The 20,930-nt window shown below is 46.7% G+C and overlaps 1 protein-coding gene across 2 annotated transcripts in view; it reads left to right on the forward strand.

The window, feature by feature from the left end:
* Positions 1-20,930, forward strand: part of DNAJC5 (DnaJ heat shock protein family (Hsp40) member C5) — a 113,392-nt gene that overhangs the window by 74,217 nt on the left and 18,245 nt on the right. For both annotated transcript variants that reach the window (XM_029611070.1, XM_029611071.1), the window contains 3 exons: positions 8,555-8,667; positions 11,887-12,100; positions 13,141-13,312. In XM_029611070.1, the coding sequence (XP_029466930.1) occupies positions 8,561-8,667; positions 11,887-12,100; positions 13,141-13,312 (493 nt within the window). In that variant the 5' untranslated portion in view covers positions 8,555-8,560. The remainder of the gene's footprint in view (positions 1-8,554; positions 8,668-11,886; positions 12,101-13,140; positions 13,313-20,930) is intronic.

Here is a 20,930-nt window from a genome sequence, read left to right on the forward strand (position 1 = left end):
GTTTTCATCAATAACTTGGCCTTTCGACCCCACGTCAGGGCCTTTGATTAGGAATGTTGTTTTTAAAAGTCCGCCTTTTGCAGGGTTTGAAGCTCTGGCTTTAGATCCTTTGCAGAGTCTCCAGAACGCAGCAGTGCGGCTCCTGTCCGGCTGCAGTGCGAGGGATCACGTCATGCCAGTGCTGCGAGAACTTCACTGCCTACCTGGTCGGTAGCGGATTACATGTATAACCGCAATTCTTATACCTAAGCTATTTAGTCTGTCTTCTCTAGCTTGGGCAAATGCAGTCCTACAACCCTACCCTCTCAGCGCACTGCTCTCAAACAGGAGTCTCTGCACAGCTCTCCACCTGCTCAATATTTACTTAAGACGTTTGTGTTTCAGCAGGCGTTTCTGTGACTCATGTCCTAGTAATGGTTAAGCTGTATTTGCATTGGGTGTAGCTGCTCCTGTTTTTTTTTAATTTCTTTTCTTTGTAGACATGGATTATGATTTCCATTTTTATGATATTTGTTTTCATTTTCATGACTGTTTTCTTGCCTCAGACCTGTGCAATTGGCAACTAATACATTTTGAAATCAATAAATAAACACCTTTATATCTTTGTCGAAATCACACATGTCCAATGGAAGTTACAGCCATAGAGCAGGCAAAGAAATGAACGGTTAACCAGTAAAAACAGAAAAAATGATGCCTTTTAATTGGACTAACTTAATGTTTCTTGATGAGCTTTCAAGAGCCAGTGTTCCCTTCCTCAAGTCAGAATTCAAAAGAGCAAAAGGTATTACCAGGAAATAATAAAGCAGTATGTGGTGCCATAAATGAATCATAAAAGCATTATTTATTTAGAATTTTTATATACCGGCATTCTTGATAAAAAATATCAAATCATATCGGTTTCCAATGAACAGAACAATCGCAGTTGTGGCGTTACATAGAACAAGCCGTCAAAAACATTAAAAACCTTAGAAACATTTAAAAAACATTAGATAACAGGTGGAAGTAGATAAATTATCAGTAAGTAATTATAAGTAAGTAATTCAAAATACATCACTGTAACAGTTAATTAAAAATAATAAAATAAAATAAACATGTCATCTAGAAACAATTAACAATTGACAAGAATGATGTCGTCTAGAAACAAATAACAATTGACAAGTATGATGGAGCAGTATAGGCAGTGATGAACAGCGATACATAAATTAAGACGTCTAATATATGTTATGAGACGGCGGGGAAGAAAGGGCGTGGTGTGGTGGGCCCAGGGGAATCGGGAAGTCATGAGGAGGGGGAGGTTTATGAATCTCGGGCTGTAAAGTGGGTTGAGAAGAACCGGTTGGCATGTGAGGAATAGGAGGAGCGAAGAGGGAGGGATGAGAGGCATTGAATCAAGGTCGTGGTATGCTAGAGAGGTTAAGTCTGTCTGTGTTTCAGTTAAGACCATTGCGTTTCGGTTAGGTCAGTTGACGATTTAACCAGTAACTACCCTAATGTCCTGTTATATCTATTGGCCAGTGTCTGAATGCTCTCGAGCCTCCGGGAAGGCTTGTCTGAAGAACCAAGTTTTGAGATGTTTCTTGAATGTTTGAAGACATGGTTCTTGTCTCAGCTCCGAAGGAAGCGAATTCCACAGGGTGGGCCCGGCTGTAGATATGGCGCGTTTTCTTAGTGGTTTTGATCGGGGGTGCGTAAAGAGATCCTTTATAGGCGTTTCTGATTGGTCTGGTAGATGTGTGGAATCGTAGTTGTGAGCTTAACTTGAGGTGAGCAATACCGTGGATGTCTTTGTGAATCATCATCAGTATTTTGAAGGTGATCCTGGATTTTAAAGGGAGCCAGTGAAGGCCTTGAAGAATGGGTGTAATGTGGGTTCTATTGTTTGAGTTAGTGAGTAGTCTAGCCGCGGCATTCTGGACCATCTGTAAAGGTTTAATAGTTGTTGCAGGGAGTCCTAAGAGAAGAGAGTTGCAATAGTCTAATTTTGTAAGGATGAGAAACTGGACTACTAGTCGGAAGTCGCTGAAATGAAGGAAAGGTTTCAGGTTTTTGAGAACTTGAAGTTTAAAGAAGCATTCTTTGGTTGTATTGAGGACAAACGATTTTAAATTGAATAGGTTATCAAGCCGAACCCCAAGGTCTCTGACCGAGGAGGAGTGGTTAATGGCTGTTTTAGCAAATTGAGATGCGCTTTGAGAGTTGAGGAGGTTATGGTTTTCATCTGGAGAGATGATGAGGAATTCGGTCTTGTTCGAGTTAAGGATAAGGTTCAAGCTGGTGAGCAGGTTATTGATGGATTGTAGACAGCGGTTCCAATGTGCCCAAGTTTTTTGCAGGGATTCGGAGATTGGTAGAAGGATTTGAACGTCATCGGCGAATATATAGTATTTTAGTTTAAGGTCGGCGAGAAGATGGCAGAGGGGCAGCAAATAAATGTTAAACAGTGTAGGAGAGAGGGATGATCCTTGTGGGACTCCCTGGTTTGTTTTGATTGGGAGTGATTCTTTAGTGTTGATTCTGACTTTATATTTATTTATTTATTTAAAAGTCTTCTATACCGATGTTAGTTGAAACATCATCTCGGTGAACATGGAACAAAAGCAACGGAAATTACAAGTAACAGGGGAAGGGTAAAGGGTACAAAAAACCATAAGGAGAGCAGAGAAGCATAGGAACAAACAACAAGTGAACTATAATGTCATAAGAACTTTATAGAATCTATTTTCAAGAAACGATTGAAACCATCCATGAGCCTCTCCTTGAACGCCAATATCTGATAGGCGTTCCAGTAGAATAGAATGATTGACCGTATCAAAGGCGGCGGAAAGGTCGAGAAGAGCGAGAAGGTAGGGTTGTTTTCGTTCCAGATTGAGAAGGATAGTGTCAGATAGGGATGAAAGTAAAGCTTCAGTGTTTTGTGATTTCCTGAATCCGAACTGGAAAGGGGAGAGAATGTTTTCTCCTCAAGGTAATCGGTCAGTTGTTTATTTACGATTCTTTCCATTACTCTGGAGATCAGGGGAAGGTTGGCTATTGGTCTAAAGTTGGCAGGGTCAGAGGTTGGAAGGTTAGGTTTTTTTTTAGTAAAGGTTTTAAGATGGCTAGTTTTAGTTGGTCTGGAACCTTGCCTTGTGATAATGAGCAGTTGATGATGTCTGCTAACGATTTCGAGATGGTGTTTGGAATGGATAGAAGAAGATTGGAGGGTATTGCGTCCAGTGGGTGAGAAGAGGGTTTTAGCTTTTTTAGAATGCTTTCGATCTCAATAGAAGAGGGTGTCTCGAAAGATGTAAGGTTATAGTTCCTTTTTGGAGGAGGAGTGCTGGATGGAAGGGAAGTTGGTTGAGCTGGTGGACGGGATGTTGGTTGAGCTGTGGAGATACATTAACTTGTAAGGGAGATACATTAACGTGTAAGGGGGTTTAACATGTACTATATGTCAGTAGGAAAAAAACGCAAGCTGTCCATCCACTCTGCCTAGCAAACCTTTTTTTTTTTTTTTTTTAATATTCTTAGGGCACCTGTTGCAAGGTGCAGATTATCCCCGGGGACACAGGTTGGCCGCCTCTTCCCTCCATCATTTAGCCACGAGGAATCCTCCGTGTTTCTCCCATACTGTCCTGGTCCTCACTCCCTGCATCCAGGGGCGCAGGCAGGCCCCGGGCCTCCTTCCACATAAAACACCCTGCTGGTCTTTCACCACCACAGTAACGTGGTCAAGGACCCAAGGGACAGATTGTCCCCGGGGACACAGGTTGGCCTCCTCTTCCTCTCCATCATTTAGCCACGAGGAATCCTCCGTGTTTCTCCTTGTCCTCACTCCCTGCATCCAGCAGCCTTTCCATGAACAAATACTTCCTGGCGTTGGTCCTGACTCAGTGCCTTTGCAGCTTCATAATGTCACCCCTTGTTCTACAGTTTTCTTTCCGTCAATAAAGGGTTGAGTCCTGTGCATTATTAATTCCTTTCAGGTATTTAAAAGTCTGTACCCTATCGCCCGTCCCTGCTCTACACCAGTGTGTATTATATATATATATATACATATATTGAAGGGTCTTCAGTCTCCTCTCTGGATCGCCTCCATCCTGTCCCTAACCTTTGTAAGATATGGTCTCCAGTCCTCCAGGTGATGCCTCACCAATGAGCTGTACAGAGGCAGCCCCTCCTCAGTCACGCCTCACGCTGGGCAGCCCAGCATCCCTCTAGCCTTAGCTTCCGCCTTGTCACGTTGCTTTGCCGCCTTCAGATCGTCAGACTCTATCGCCCCAAGGTCTCACTCCTGGTCCCTCCTTTAGGTACAGCCCCTTTGGATATCTGCATGACTCTGCACTTCAGTTTGATTGTTGAGTGATCAGAGGTGACAAGCAGGATCATTTTATGATACATAATGTGATAGGAAACCTAGAGCGCTGGTAATTTTGCATTCCTTTGAGGATCCTGATCATGAGGTCATTGATGCAGTGGCCTGGTCTTCCCTGTGGGGCTTGATCTTGTGCCTGTGTGAACTGACTCTTGCCTGGCCTGTTCTACCAGTGTAGCTTGCAGCTTCTCGTATTCTGCATTGAATGATGTACCCGGCAGGAGTAGGTGCCCCTTCCCTTCAATGTTTTTTCCAGTGTGGGTGATACGAGCTGGCATAGGTTGCAGCGTGGTACATTACATTATTTTTATTTGTTAACCTTTTAATTCTGTGCATTCAAGTAGACTAACAGAGCAGTCAGACTGCTTCATTCATAGAGCAAGCAGACAGTGAGGTTTGCTACTACAGCAGTCTGGCATGTGAAAGCAGGTAGAAACCTCTTCCGTATTCAGAGGTATTGGAAGAAAAGATGCACAGCGTGCAGATAGCTTGGGGATTAAAGATGCTGTGCACGAAGGCTCATATGCTAAGTAAGAATGTTTTAACAGGTACAGCTTAAACAGTTTAGCATGCGTGTTAGCATGCAGCTCACACTAAGAGGCATTTTATTTAATGTACTTGCTAACTGTAAAAGTGCAGCTTCTTTCTGTCTACTATCCTCAGTGCTCTTTTTTTCCCCTCATGGCTGCGCCTCCTTCCCTGAAAATTATCTAAAAAGGAAGCCTGGATTGTGGGCTGGTTTTCAGGTTTTAGAGGAGACTAAATGGAAGAGCAGAGATGATGGGGAGAGGAAAAACGAGACATCTGTGTGGCTTGCGTTGTCTTACACTCCTTTTGTGTGTTATAACCTTCCACCGTCTATCATTCATTTGTATTTATGTTTCATACCTTCCATAATAGCTTGGGGCAATTTTCAACACTACAGCAATATGAATTTAATTCATTTGTAATAATTTTAAGTACAGTACACTTTAAAAGTCTTCCAGATCTGTGGGTGAAAGAGTGAGTAAGTGAAGCGTGTGTTTTGTCTTCTTTGATCGTAAGGATCTTTAAGAGCAAAGAGAGAGGACAAGGTTGGCAATTGACTGCATGGGATTGGAGGATGCATGAGAAGTGAAAGACTGGCACTCGTGAGAGGAGAGGAAGAAGGGTAGGAGTATCAGGAGGAAGGTGGCCTACACGGTGCAGGTAGTGGTTTGGCAGAGCAGTCAGGCCCATCGGAAACTGAGTGCAGGACAGCACAGGGATGGGAGAAGGGAAAGGATATCGAGGCGGCATGGACTCCCCAAAGCACAAGGAGAAGCCAGAGGCTGGGGCACCACAACACCAATGGATGTAGCAGAAAACCACGTTCTGGAGCTGGTCACTAGGCTCTTTGGAAGAGGGTCCATGAGGAAATCCCTGGCAGCAAAGAAGCAACAGTTCATCCCAATCTTGGTGTTGAATTTGCATTTGTAAGATGGGCTTTTGTTTGCATTAATAACATACTTTTAGACCAGTGGTTCCCAGCCCTGTCCTGGGGACCCCCCAGCCAGTCAGGTTTTCAGGATATCCACAATGAATATGCATGAGAGAGAATTTGCATGCACTGCCTCCTTAACATTTTCTCTCATGCATATTCCTTGTGGATATCCTGAAAACCTGACTGGCTAGGGGGCCCCAGGACAGGGTTGGGAACCACTGATTTAATATGTTGCTGTGCAGAGCAGGGTTTGAAAAACAGCTCTGTTACCTGCTTTTGGTTTGAAAATAGATTTTCTTTGCCCGTGGAATTTTTTTAAACTCGCAAGTGTATATTGGTTGCTTTTTCCTCTGCCCTCCTGTCACTTATGTCTCTCCTGTCCTCTAGTCCACAGCTCTCCACTTCTCTTGCCCTACCAGCCACATCACACAATGCAGCCAAGTCCTTGAAAGAGTGCGCAAGCTAAAAATGAACGCCTGGTTGAAATCGGGCGTTCTATTTTAGACCTTAGCGAGCACCTGCTAGACATCATGTGGAGGAGAGTATGCAGGTGCCCGCTAAAGCCTAATCTGCATCTACCATTCCTTCATTTACATATGCGCGCAGGCTAGCATCTTCTGGGAGTGGTTTAGCATGCTAAGCCTAATTTGCATCTGCTATTCCTTCATTTACGTATGCGTGCAGGCTAGCATCTTCTGGGAGTGGTTTAGCATGCTAAGCCTAATGTGCATCTGCTATTCCTTCATTTATCTGCTATTCCTTCATTTATTCTATCATTCACAAAGCCATATATCAACAATCCTCTCTACAACTAACCATACCCCTCAAATTACACTCTTCTTCAAGACCTACCAGATCTGCATACAGAAGCTCCCTACAAGTTCCTCCCAGCAGCTCCACTAAACATAACTCCATCGAAAAACGAGCACTTTCCACCGCGGGACCACATCACTGGAACTCTCTCCCACCAGACATACGCCAGGAACATTGTCATCTCGCATTCAGAAAAAAACTGAAAACTTGGCTCTTCGCCCAAGCTTATCGCTGAAGAAACCCATGGTACCCGCAAGGACCTCCACCCCCTGGTAGATGTCCTCTCACAGCTGCATTAAGTATCCGCTATTCTAGAACCGCTCTTGTATATTAACATTGCAATAGAATCTCCATTATGTAAATATGTATTTAAGTTTAACAGCGAAGCAACCGCTCCTTACTGATAGACCTTCTATACGTTTAGAATAGAAATTGTTAATCTATCCTTTCTTCTAACAGCCATGTTCGATCTCCCTGTTTTAATGTAACTTTTTCGCTTCCTATGTTAACTGGTTTCTCCCTTGTTTATTGTAAACCGGTACGATAAGACCTAGTCTTGAGCATCGGTATATTAAAAGAACTTAAATAAATAAATTTACATATGCGTGCAGGGTAGCATCTTCTGGGAGTGGTTTAGCATGCTAAAGCCTAATGTGCATCTGCTATTCCTTCATTTACATATGCGCGCAGGGTAGCATCTTCTGGGAGTGGTTTAGCATGCTAAAGCCTAATGTGCATCTGCTATTCCTTCATTTACATATGTGTGCAGGCTAGCATCTTCTGGGAGTGGTTTAGCATGCTAAAGCCTAATGTTTATCTGCTATTCCTTCATTTACATATGCGTGCAGGGTAGCATCTTTTGGGAGTGGTTTAGCATGCTGAAGCCTAATCTGCATCTGCTATTCCTTCATTTACATATGCACGCAGGCTAGCATCTTCTGGGAGTGGTTTAGCATGCTAAAGCCTAATGTGCATCTGCTATTCCTTCATTTACGTATGCGCGCAGGCTAGCATCTTCTGGGAGTGGTTTAGCATGCTAAAGCCTAATGTGCATCTGCTATTCCTTCATTTACGTATGCGCGCAGGCTAGCATCTTCTGGGAGTGGTTTAGCATGCTAAAGCCTAATGTGCATCTGCTATTCCTTCATTTACATATGCGCGCAGGCTAGCATCTTCTGGGAGTGGTTTAGCATGCTAAAGCCTAATGTGCATCTGCTATTCCTTCATTTACATATGCACGCAGGCTAGCATCTTCTGGGAGTGGTTTAGCATGCTAAAGCCTAATCTGCATCTGCTATTCCTTCATTTACGTCTGCGCACAGGCTAGCATCTTCTGGGAGTGGTTTAGCATGCTAAAGCCTAATGTGCATCTGCTATTCCTTCATTTACGTATGCACGCAGGCTAGCATCTTCTGGGAGTGGTTTAGCATGCTAAAGCCTAATGTGCATCTGCTATTCCTTCATTTACGTATGCACGCAGGCTAGCATCTTCTGGGAGTGGTTTAGCATGCTAAGCCTAATGTGCATCTGCTATTCCTTCATTTACATATGTGTGCAGGCTAGCATCTTCTGGGAGTGGTTTAGCATGCTAAAGCCTAATGTGCATCTGCTATTCCTTCATTTACGTATGCGCGCAGGCTAGCATCTTCTGGGAGTGGTTTAGCATGCTGTTGCAAGTGCAGAGCCCTCCATGTAGCAGTGTGGAGGAGGTCCTGGGGTGAGATGCACACCTCCATTCTCATTTTCTTCCGAGCATGCTGTGAATTGGTGGTGGGGGCTGTGGTCTGACGGCAGTGAAAGTGCACTGCTTTCACCTTTGTGACTAGAGGCTGTGTGGGTAAGTGCAAGCTTCTGTTTGTAGCCATGAGGGCAAAGAGCACTAGCCGAGCAAACACATTCTTATCTGCTTTCTTTCTGATTAGTTGACAATGGCAGAGCAGCGGCAGCGCTCCCTATCCACCTCTGGGGACTCTCTATACCATGTTTTAGGACTGGACAAGAATGCCACCTCAGATGATATCAAAAAGTCTTACAGGTGAGGGGTTTAAAGCATGATCCTCCCACCCCTGGCTTGTTTCCCCATTATTTCCTGTCGGCTAAGCCCTGCATTGTACCTAATGTTGTGGGCATTACGAGATGGGCCACAGGGAGAGAACAGCTGCTCTGGTGAGTCTGCCTGTGTGAGATGCTAGTGGCTGGGCTGTCCAGCAGAGGGCACTAGTACATTTTTCTGAAGCTTTTATGTGGGCCGGAGCCGGGGTTTTATTTAAAAGCTCCTAGCTATAGTCTGCAGTTCATGGCTGGTCAGGTCAAGCTTATCCTGTTGAACTGGGAGTCCTGTGCATGGAGGGGACACACAGGACTTCAGCTCTGTGAGAGGGGTAAGTGTTACAACACTTTCTGTGTCTCTAGTTACCAGAAACTAACTTTATTCAGAGTAACCCTGTCAAGCGAACTACCTTCTTCCATAGCAAAGGGCAAGGAAAGGTGTGCTGAGTCCATGAGTACATGACTTGCATTATGGAGAGGTGTCCCTGCCCATGTGTCTGCATGAGTATATGTGAGTGCATGTGTAGCCTGCCACTCTGCACATCTCTATACACATGCAGGAGTGTCTGCATGTGAGGCCTGTCACTCTGCACATCTCTATACACATGCAGGAGTGTCTGCATGTGAGGCCTGTCACTCTGCACATCTCTATACACATGCAGGAGTGTCTGCATGTGAGGCCTGTCACTCTGCACATCTCTATACACATGCAGGAGTGTCTGCATGCGTGGCCTGTCTCTCTGCACAGGGGCCTTCTGTGTGTTGCGCCTGCATGCGAGGCCTGTCTCTCTGCACAGGGGCCTTCTGTGTGTTGCGCCTGCATGCGAGGCCTGTCTCTCTGCACAGGGGCCTTCTGTGTGTTGCGCCTGCATGCAAGGCCTGTCTCTCTGCACAGGGGCCTTCTGTGTGTTGCGCCTGCGTGCGTGGCCTGTCACTCTGCACAGGGCTCTTCTGTGTGTTGCGTCTGCATGCGTGGCCTGTCACTCTGCACAGGGGCCTTCTGTGTGTTGCGCCTGCGTGCGAGGCCTGTCTCTGCACAGGGGCCTTCTGTGTGTTGCGCCTGCGTGCGTGGCCTGTCACTCTGCACAGGGGCCTTCTGTGTGTTGCGCCTGCGTGCGTGGCCTGTCTCTCTGCACAGGGGCCTTCTGTGTGTTGCGCCTGCGTGCGTGGCCTGTCACTCTGCACAGGGCTCTTCTGTGTGTTGCGTCTGCGTGCGTGGCCTGTCACTCTGCACAGGGATCTTCTGTGTGTTGCGCCTGCGTGCGTGGCCTGTCACTCTGCACAGGGCTCTTCTGTGTGTTGCGCCTGCGTGCGTGGCCTGTCACTCTGCACAGGGATCTTCTGTGTGTTGCGCCTGCGTGCGAGGCCTGTCTCTCTGCACAGGGCTCTTCTGTGTGTTGCGCCTGCGTGCGAGGCCTGTCTCTCTGCACAGGGCTCTTCTGTGTGTTGCGTCTGCGTGCGTGGCCTGTCACTCTGCACAGGGATCTTCTGTGTGTTGCGCCTGCGTGTGTGGCCTGTCTCTCTGCACAGGGATCTTCTGTGTGTTGCGTCTGCGTGCGTGGCCTGTCACTCTGCACAGGGGCCTTCTGTGTGTTGCGCCTGCGTGCGAGGCCTGTCACTCTGCACAGGGGCCTTCTGTGTGTTGCGCCTGCGTGCGAGGCCTGTCACTCTGCACAGGGGCCTTCTGTGTGTTGCGCCTGCGTGCGAGGCCTGTCACTCTGCACAGGGATCTTCTGTGTGTTGCGCCTGCGTGCGAGGCCTGTCACTCTGCACAGGGCTCTTCTGTGTGTTGCGTCTGCATGCGTGGCCTGTCGCTCTGCACAGGGATCTTCTGTATGTTGCGCCTGCGTGCGAGGCCTGTCACTCTGCACAGGGATCTTCTGTGTGTTGCGCCTGCGTGCGAGGCCTGTCACTCTGCACAGGGATCTCCTGTGTGTTGCGCCTGCATGCGAGGCCTGTCACTCTGCACAGGCGTCTTCTGTGTGTTGCGTCTGCGTGCGTGGCCTGTCACTCTGCACAGGCGTCTTCTGTGTGTTGCGTCTGCGTGTGTGGCCTGTCACTCTGCACAGGGGCCTTCTGTGTGTTGCACCTGCGTGCGTGGCCTGTCACTCTGCACAGGGGCCTTCTGTGTGTTGCGCCTGCGTGCATGGCCTGTCACTCTGCACAGGGCTCTTCTGTGTGTTGCGCCTGCGTGCGAGGCCTGTCACTCTGCACAGGGATCTTCTGTGTGTTGCGCCTGCGTGCGAGGCCTGTCACTCTGCACAGGGATCTTCTGTGTGTTGCGCCTGCGTGCGAGGCCTGTCACTCTGCACAGGGGCCTTCTGTGTGTTGCGCCTGCGTGCGTGGCCTGTCACTCTGCACAGGGCTCTTCTGTGTGTTGCGTCTGCGTGCGTGGCCTGTCACTCTGCACAGGGGCCTTCTGTGTGTTGCGCCTGCGTGCGTGGCCTGTCACTCTGCACAGGGGCCTTCTGTGTGTTGCGTCTGCGTGCGTGGCCTGTCACTCTGCACAGGGGCCTTCTGTGTGTTGCGTCTGCGTGCGTGGCCTGTCACTCTGCACAGGGATCTTCTGTGTGTTGCGCCTGCGTGCGTGGCCTGTCACTCTGCACAGGGATCTTCTGTGTGTTGCGCCTGCGTGCGTGGCCTGTCACTCTGCACAGGGGCCTTCTGTGTGTTGCGTCTGCGTGCGTGGCCTGTCACTCTGCACAGGGATCTTCTGTGTGTTGCGCCTGCGTGCGTGGCCTGTCACTCTGCACAGGGGCCTTCTGTGTGTTGCGTCTGCATGCGTGGCCTGTCACTCTGCACAGGGGCCTTCTGTGTGTTGCGCCTGCGTGCGTGTCGGTATATGTGTGTGCAAGAGTATGTATGTATATTTGAAATTAGTGTCTTTGAGCGCATTTGTCTTTAAGTGTCTGACTGTAGACAGCTTCTGTAAAAGTGTCAGCACGAGAATGAGCAAGTGTGTGTGAATGCAGAATTATTTCTTTGTACGCCGGAGCATGTGAAAGTGGTTTTGATTGTGCGTGTGTGTCACTGACAGACATTTGCCTGGAGTGAAGGGGCAGAAAGCCTCCATTGTCACAACAATGGTTTGGGCTTCTGCTCCCCTGTATCGACCCACGGTTGGAGAGCAGCAGAAGTGGCAGAACATACGTTCTCGCTTTTCTCATTTGCTTAGGAGCTCTCTGTGTTTCTACTTTTCCGGCAGGAAACTGGCACTGAAGTACCATCCTGACAAGAATCCAGATAACCCAGAAGCAGCAGAGAAGTTTAAAGAGATCAACAATGCACATGGGATCCTGACAGATGGCACCAAGCGAAACATCTATGACAAGTACGGCTCCTTGGGCCTGTACGTGGCTGAGCAGTTTGGGGAGGAGAACGTGAACACGTACTTCGTGCTCTCCAGCTGGTGGGCGAAGGTAAGGGGCCCCAGCGCAGCTCTTCTGTGCTGAGACTGCACTCAGTGGGCCAGGGCTGCTTCAGGTTTTCTTTGTATAAATGAACATCTAAGAGCCTTTTAAACTAGCTTGCCAAGAGCGCTCTCATCAGGTTTTCTGAATCCTGCACAGTCTAAATGTCAAACCAGGTGGTGGTTCTTTATTTATTTAACATCTCCTTGTATTTTAATTAAAAAGTTTGTTTTAAGATTTAAAAAAGGGAGGGCAGCTTCCTCCTGTTTGCTTGGACCTCCAGCTCATTTACCAAATCGTTGCAGTGACAGAGCTCGGCCAGGAGACAAGTAGCAGGTCTCCTTTCAGAGCCCTGTCATCGTGGGCCCTAAACCCAGCCACCAGGGGACACCATTGCACATGGACTGGGACTCCCTCCTTTCCTGCAGAGAGGAAGGTAGAAGCCAGGAGAGGCATCGAGGTTTCTCCCTCTGCCCCTTAATAACGAGGATTACCAGCAGAATTATCTCTTTTCTTCACGGGTCCCCTTGGTGTTTGCCCAAATAAAAGCTGCGACCCTGTCAGAGTAATAAGGGTGCTCAGTAGAGCACAGTTTAAACTGCGGCTCTGTGCACTTTACTCCCAGTGCAGCAGGGACTGCAGATGTGAAGGCAGGCAGCAATCCCCCCTGCTGGTTCTCGGGGGAGGATCACACCGTGCCGCGGGCCAGCCCCTGGTGTATGGGTAGAAGCAAGAGTTCCAGGTTGGGACCACGTGCTTTGTGCACAGAGAGCATGTTTTCTGCACATAAAATAGGATTTGTGCCCACAGAAAATCCGTTCTTTGCAAATGCAGTTTGTGTGCACGTTTGCATTGGGAATTAAAGAGAAGTGGTGGCTGTGCGTTGAGTTTCTGCTCGCCACAGGTCCTTCTCTTTCTGTGGGGCGGCACCATCCGGGCTGTGTTCCTGTTATAAGTGAACTTTTACTCTCTTCAGGATGTTCCTCTGTCTATGGATTTGTATGAGTCTGTGGGGATGATGACTCTTCTCTCCTGCCCTTGCCCCTCAGGCTCTGTTTGTTTTCTGTGGGCTGATCACTGGCTGCTATTTCTGCTGCTGCCTGTGCTGCTGCTGTAACTGCTGCTGTGGGAAGTGTAAACCCAAGCCTGCGGAGGGCGACAGCCAGGAATACTATGTCTCCCCGGAGGACCTGGAGGCGCAGCTACAGTCCGATGAGAGGGGTAAGTGCCAGGCCACACACTGATGCTTCTGTGGAGCTTTTAGTAAATTTCCAGAAACCGCTATCTGCTGACTCCAGATTCTCCCATGAGACTTTGGGGTGTGGAAGAGAGAAAGGAAAAGGTGAAAATGACCCCCCTGCCTTTCCATGCCTGTGTGTGTATTTGTCAGAGAAACATCTGTATGGAGCAAGCACAGAAGATTTAATGGGGGTAGAAGTGCAGGTAAAACTTGAGATAAAGCAGGATCTGTGGCACTGCAACAAGAATGAAAAATAGTCCCCTGACATTCTGTGATTCTGTACGATGTACAAAGAAACAAGGTAGATGACAGCAGAAAAAGACAAGAACATAAGAAGGGTCCCTCGAGCCCAGCATCCTGTTTCCAACAGTAGCCAATCCAAGTCACAGGTACCTGGCAAGTATCCAAACATTAAGTAGATCCCATGGCTGTTCCCTAAATCAGCTTCATTAATAGCAGGTAATGGATTTCTCTTCCAGGAACTTTCCAAACCTTTTTTGAACCCAGCTACACTAACTGCACTAACCACATCCTTTGGCAACAAATTCCAGAGTTTAATTGTGCGTTGAGTAAAAAAGAACTTTCTCCGATTAGTTTTAAATGTGCCCCATGCTAACTTCATGGAGTGCCCCAGAGTCTTTCTACTATCCGAAAGAGTAAATAACCGATTCACATCTACCCGTTCTAGACCTCCCATGATCTTAAAGACCTCTATCATATCCCCCCTCAGTCGTCTCTTCTCCAAGCTGAAAAGTCCTAACCTCTTTAGTCTTTCCTCATAGGGGAGCTGTTCCATCCCCTTTATCATTTTGGTTGCCCTTCTCTGTACCTTCTCCATCGCAATTATATCTTTTTTGAGATGCGGCGACCAGAATTGTACACAGTATTCAAGGTGCGGTCTCACCATGGAGCGATGCAGAGGCATTATGACATTTTCATTTTATTAACCATTCCCTTCCTAATAATTCCCAACATTCTGTTTGCTTTTTTGACTGCCGCAGCACACTGAGCCGACGATTTTAAAGTATTATCCACCATGAGGCCTAGATCTTTTTCCTGGGTGGTAGCTCCTAATATGGATCCAGTCTGCCCTATTATTCCTGTCCATGCCGCCAAAGATATCTCCCATCTGCAGAAGTTTGACTGCTTGTAGGATATTTATTTAAAATCTTTGGTATACTGCTTATACAAATATTTTGTAAGATCTAAGTGGTTTTCAGTAAGAAGAAAATACATAATTCAAAGGCAAAAATTAAGAAACAGAGGAGGGAGTTTGAAGGGAGCAAATTACAAAGGCATACAAGGTAAAAAAAAAAAATAAAAGAATTAAAAGAAAGGTATTTTAAAAAATAAAAAAGAGGAAAGGCAAGATTTATATTCTGAGTTTGTTAAAGGTGGCAGAACATAAGTATGTTTTGAGCGGGTTTTTTTTATTTTTTAACTCTTTTGTATTTGATAATAGTCTGAGGAAATCGGGAAGTGAATCCCATAGAATAGGACCCACCACTGAAAAGGCACGTTTTCTTGTTAAATCCAGCCTAGCCATCTTAACGGTCAAAACTTGTAGAAGGCATTTTTCGATTGAACGTAAGTGACGTGACGGTTGATATAGTCTTAGTGAGGAACAGCGCCATACTGTAGATGGATTGTAAATTAGGTTGTGAATTATTGTCAAGACTTTGAATTGAATGTGTTGTCGAATTGGGAGTCAGTGAAGAGTTTGAAGTATTGGAGTAATGTGATCTCTACAGTTTGAATTAGTAATGCGATGAGTAGAAGTGTTTTGGACCATTTGAAGAGGAGGAAGTGCAACATCGGGAAGACCTAGATAAAGTGAATTTCAATAATCTAGTCCTGTCAAGATCAGAGCTTGTAGCACTGTACGGAAGTCAGAGGCATATAAGAGAGGTTTTAATCTTTTTAATAATTGAATTTTATAGAAAGATCTTTTTTCTCTACTGCAGAAATATTATTGGACATAGATTGGAATCCAAGATGACTCCTAGATTGTGGGCGAAGTTAGCAGTGGGAATGGTGCAGTTTTCAAATGTAAGTTCAGCAGGGGGCAACAGGAAGAGTGAGGAATGGTGGATGAGTAGACCATTTCAATTTTTGAGGTATTTAATTTCAGGCGGTTGTGAAAGAGCCATGTGTTTTATGGTTTTGAGGTATAGGTTTATTAATGAAAAAGTGTTTGACCATGATGTGTAAGGTATGGTGAACTGCATGTCGTCTGTATAAATTTTGAAATTTATTCCCAAACCAGCTAGCAAGTGACAAAGAGGAAGTAGATAAATGTTAAATAGAATAGCAGATAGAGAAGAACCTGGGGGACACCCGAATTAGTACAGTACCAGTTGGAACAGTGTTCTCCAACATTGACTTATTGAGGACAATTTGACAGGAAAGTCTTAAAGCATTGTAGAACAGTATCTGTGATACCTGTGTGTTCGAGGTTGGAAAAAAGAATATTGTGATTTAGGGAATAGAAAGCAGTAGAAATGTCTAGAAAAACTAGAACATAATGTATGTTAGAATCAAAACCATGGATAGTAAAGTCTAAGAATGAAAAGCAAGGATTCTGTGCTATGTGCTTTACGGAAGCCTTGCTGGTTTGCATGAAGAAAGCAGTTATCCCAGGACAAGCAGGATGCTAGTCCTCACATATGGGTGATGTCACTGATGGAGCCCTATCACGGAAAACTTTCGGTCAAAGTTTCTAGAAACTTTTGACTGGCAGACTGAGCCCACTGAGCATGCCCAGCATGCCATGATCCCTCGAGCCACGGGGGTCTCCCTTCAGTCTTCGTTTTTCCACGCTGCAATTAGCATCGCGGTGAAGGAGCCCTGTGTGAATCTCTTCACACAACTTGTGATAAAAATAAGTTAAAATCTTTCTCAATTTCATCCCCTACATAGGGGTCTCCCTCAGACCACCGGCCGATGAGTTAAACATTTTTTTCTCCGGCTCGATTCGAGCACCTTAATTTTTCTCAGAAGGCCATCGACAGCTGTCCGGCCTTCACTATGGCCACAGGCTTCAAAAAATGCCCAAACTGTAATCGTACAATGTCGATTTCCGCCCCGCACATCGAATGTGTTTTGTGCCTCGGGCAATCGCATGATGTTTTTTCCTGCCCACAATGTGCGGAGATGACCGCCAAGGGCAGAAAGGCCTGACAGGAAAAAATGGAACATCTTGTCCACATACAACTTATGCCTTCGACGTCGACCCAGTCGTCTCTGGCTGGAGCGTCAAAACGGTTAGTAATTCGTAAACGTCACACAGATGGCTCAGGAGACCGGCTATCCCCGACTCCATCTGTGGCATCGCTGAAATCGACATCCGGATTTGAAAAAGCCACCGAATATCAGCAAAAACATCGTCATCGACATCAGTGTACTTCGACACCAGAGACCTTACTATTGTCGAGAGAACCATTGAGTGAACCATCACCAAAACAGTCTCGTCTACAGGGAATTTCGAGACCTACTACTCAGAGGCGTTCCCCACCTCTGAAGGTGCCAGGCATCGAGCCACCACAGGACCCTGTGGAAGAGCCTATGATGCCTTCTCTGCCACCACCTATAGCTGCTCTGACTTCACCAGCTATAAGGGAGGAACTGGACAGATTTATCTGCCAGGCAGTGAGAGATGCTCTGAGACCTTCGCCCATCGATACTTCTTGAGCCGGTGCCATCGCCGATGCCGGTACCTCCACTGCCGATGCCCGCTCCGATGCCGGATTTGTCAATATTCCAGCCACTGATGTCAAAGCTGGATACCCCATCGGAGCTCTTCCAGTGCAGCCCATCACTCTAGTTCCAGTCGGTGACAATGATGCTTCTGGTACTTTTCTACTGTCTGAACCTCAGCCGGGACCCTCCGGTCTTTCCCGACCGAGAATTCCAACTTCTCCATCGATACCATTCTTTTCATCACAAAAGCCGTAGAGGCCTCCTTGTGTTTCTCCTCCAAAGCATACTCCATTGGACTTTTGGGAAGATAGAGACACCGATACATCTTCAGAGGACTTCATGTCTGAACCCTCCCCTCCTGAAGGCAGGAAAGTCACCCCTGGAGGACCTGTCTTCTACCACTTTTGTGAAAGAAATGGCTGACACTATTCCCTTTAAATTAGTGTCTGAAGAAAATTCCAGACAACAAACTTTAGAGGTTCTTCAATTTGTAGACCCTCCTAAAGAGGTATTGGCGATACCAATACATGAGGTCCTTGTAGAACTACAGCACAGATTATGGGAACACCCATGCTCAGTTCCACCGGTAAATAAAAGGATGGATACAACCTATCTGGTGCAACACATCCCTGGCTACCAAAGGGCCCAGCTTCCACATCAATCTGTAGTGGTGGAATCTGCTCAGAAAAAATCGGAGAGTACGGCCTCATTCATCCACTCCACCAGAAAAGGAACAAAAGTTCTTAGACACTCTGGGCAGAAAAGTCTTTCAAGGATCGATGCTTACTTCCAGAATAGCGTTATATCAACTTTATATGACGCAATATAGGCGTAACCTCTGGAAACAGATGCAACAATTAGCTGAGACTCTGCCTCAACAATATCAGGACTCTACTAATGACATTATACATAAGGGTTTGGAAGCAGGCAAACACGAGGTCTGTGCTGCTTAACGACAGTTTTGAAACCTCTTCACGAGTAGTGGCAAATGGCATCAGTGCACGTCGTTGGGCCTGGCTCAAGGCTTCAGACCTTAGGCCTGAAGTTCAAGAAAAGCTGGTAGATTTACATTGTGTGGGCGATAACCTTTTTGGAACACGAGTTCAAGACGCAGTAGCCCAACTTAAAGAGCACTCTGAGACTCTGCATCAATTATCTGCAATCCCACAGGATACTTCATCTACCTCACGCCGCACGGCACAAAAGGATTCCAGGAAACCCTACTATAGACCACGTAGGTACTATCCGCCAGCTCCCTGTGGCAGAGCATCAAGACCACTGCAAAGATCCCAGCCTAGACAACCGAGGGCTTCTAGGCCTCAACCTCCCCCTCAAACAGGCCCGGCATCAGGCTTTTGAAAAACAGCCAGAGAACAGCAGCCACTCCACCAACCACAAGCCAGCCATACCAGTGGGAGGTCGTGTCTGTCTCTTTCACAACCATTGGTCAAAAATCACAACAGATCAATGGGTCCTCTCAATTATAACACAAGGTTACCAATTAAATTTTCTCACAGTACCAAAAGACTCCCCATCAGTCTCTTTGGATGCACAAGGATCATATTACTCTTCTGCAAGCAGAATTATCCACTCTTCTGAGAGCCAGAGCCGTGGAACCAGTTCCCTGACCTCAGCAGGGCAGAGGATTCTACTCCCAATATTTTCTCATTCCAAAGAAAACAGGAGGCCTACGTCCCATTCTAGATCTCCGAAATCTCAACAATTTCTAAGAAAAGAGAAGTTCAGAATGGTTTCCTTAGGCACCATGCTTCCACTTCTTCAAGCAGGAGACTGGCTCTGTTCTCTGGATCTGCAAGACGCTTACGCTCACATTCCAATATTCTCTCCGCATCGCAAGTTTCTGCGTTTCATGGTGGGTCATCAACATTAACAATACAGGGTTCTGCCATTTGGACTGGCCTCAGCACCCCGAGGATTCACAAAGTGCCTAGCAGTGGCAGCGGCTCACTTGCACAAGGAAAGCGTACACGTTTTTCCTTACCTAGATGACTGGCTCATCAGAAGCCAATCACAGCAAGGAGCTCTCACTTCTCTCAAGCGCACAATCAATCTGCTCCACTCGCTGGGATTTCTAATCAATTACCAAAAGTCCCATCTCCTCCCATCTCATCTACTACAGATCATCAGAGCAGAGTTGAACACCATAATACCAAGAGCCTTCCTCCCGGAGGACCGGGCGGAGACACTCTCCTCATTAGCGAACTCTTTCCGCTTACAGAAACAGGCGACAGCACAGCAGTTTCTAACTCTGCTCGGCCACATGGCCTCCACAGTTTGTCACGCCTATGGCTAGATTAGCCATGAGAATAACCCAATGGACATTAAGATCACAGTGGATACAAGCCATTCAACCACTGTCGTCACCAGTTCAAATAACCCACCAACTACGTTCTTCTCTCCTTTGGTGGGTGAACAAGAACAACTTGCGCACAGGCCTACCTTTCCAACAACCAGTTCCGCAAGTAACTTTAACTACAGATGCATCCACCTTGGGCTGGGGAGCTCACATAGACAATCTCCAAACTCAAGGTATTTGGACAAAACTCGCAGCAACCTTTCAAATCAATTTCCTGGAGCTTCGAGCTATACGTTTTGCTCTACATGCATTCAAGGACTGCCTTTCACACAAGACTGTTCTGTTACAAACAGACAGCACAGTTGCCATGTGGTACCTAAACAAACAGGGAGGTAAGGGCTTGTATCTCCTTTGTCAAGAAGCTGCACAGATTTGGGACTGGGCCCTGTAACATTCCATGTTTCACCGGGTCACTTATCTTCAGGAATTCACAACGTAGTTGCAGACCGCCTCAGTAGTCAGTTCCAGCCTCACAAGTGGTCCCTGGATCCTTTAGTAGCGACCAGGATATTCCAACATTGGGGACAACCAGTGATAGACCTCTTTGCATCCGAGCTGAATCACAAAGTGGACAACTTTTGTTCTCTGCTCAGGCAGAGCCATCAATTAGCCAGGGGCGCCTTTGCTCGCCCCTGGAATTCAGGTCTTCTATACGCGTATCCCCCGATACCGCTAATAACCAAAACTCTAGTGAAGCTACAACAGGACAAAGGGGTCCATGATACTCATAGCCCCATATTGATCAGGAACCCGATTTGCCTGGGTACAGCTCCCACTCTCATAACTCAGGATCAGGGCAGGTTGCGTCATCCCAACCTCCAATCCCTATCTCTATCAGCTTGGATGTTGAAAGCTTAATCTTACAACCACTCAATCTTTCAACTAATGTCTCTCAAGTGCTTGAAGCTTCACGGAAGCCTTCCACAAGAAAAAAAAATAGTTTGAAGTAGAAAAGATTTACCATGTTGTGTGCACAGAAAGGTATTGACCCCTTTTCTTGCCCATAACATCTTAGTTAGACTATCTCGGGCACCTTTCAGACTCTGGTCTCCAGACCTCGTCCATACGGGTACATCTAAGTGCTATCTCGGCTTACCATCATACAATAGGGGATGCACAAATATCGGTGCAATCCCTTGTCAGTAGATTTATGAAAGGTTTAATTCACCTGAAACCCCCATTACGGCCAGCAGTCACAGAATGGGACCTTAATGTAGTACTAACGAGGCTCATGCATTCTTCTTTTGAACCCATGGTTTTCTGCGATATTAAATTCCTTACATGGAAGTCTCTCTTCCTAGTAGCCATTACATCTGCTAGAAGGGTTAGTGAGTTACAGGCACTTGTTACATTCTCACGCTATACAAGATTCCTACATGACAGAGTGGTACTCCATACACGCCCAAGGTTCCTGCCCAAGGTAGTTACGGAATTCCACTTGAATCAGTCCATAGTCTTGCCCACATTCATCCCAAGATCTCACTCTCACCAAGGTGAGAGGGCTTTGCACACCTTGGACTGTA

Source organism: Rhinatrema bivittatum, chromosome 8 (genome assembly GCF_901001135.1).
Source record: "Rhinatrema bivittatum chromosome 8, aRhiBiv1.1, whole genome shotgun sequence".
NCBI classification, from domain to species: domain Eukaryota; kingdom Metazoa; phylum Chordata; class Amphibia; order Gymnophiona; family Rhinatrematidae; genus Rhinatrema; species Rhinatrema bivittatum.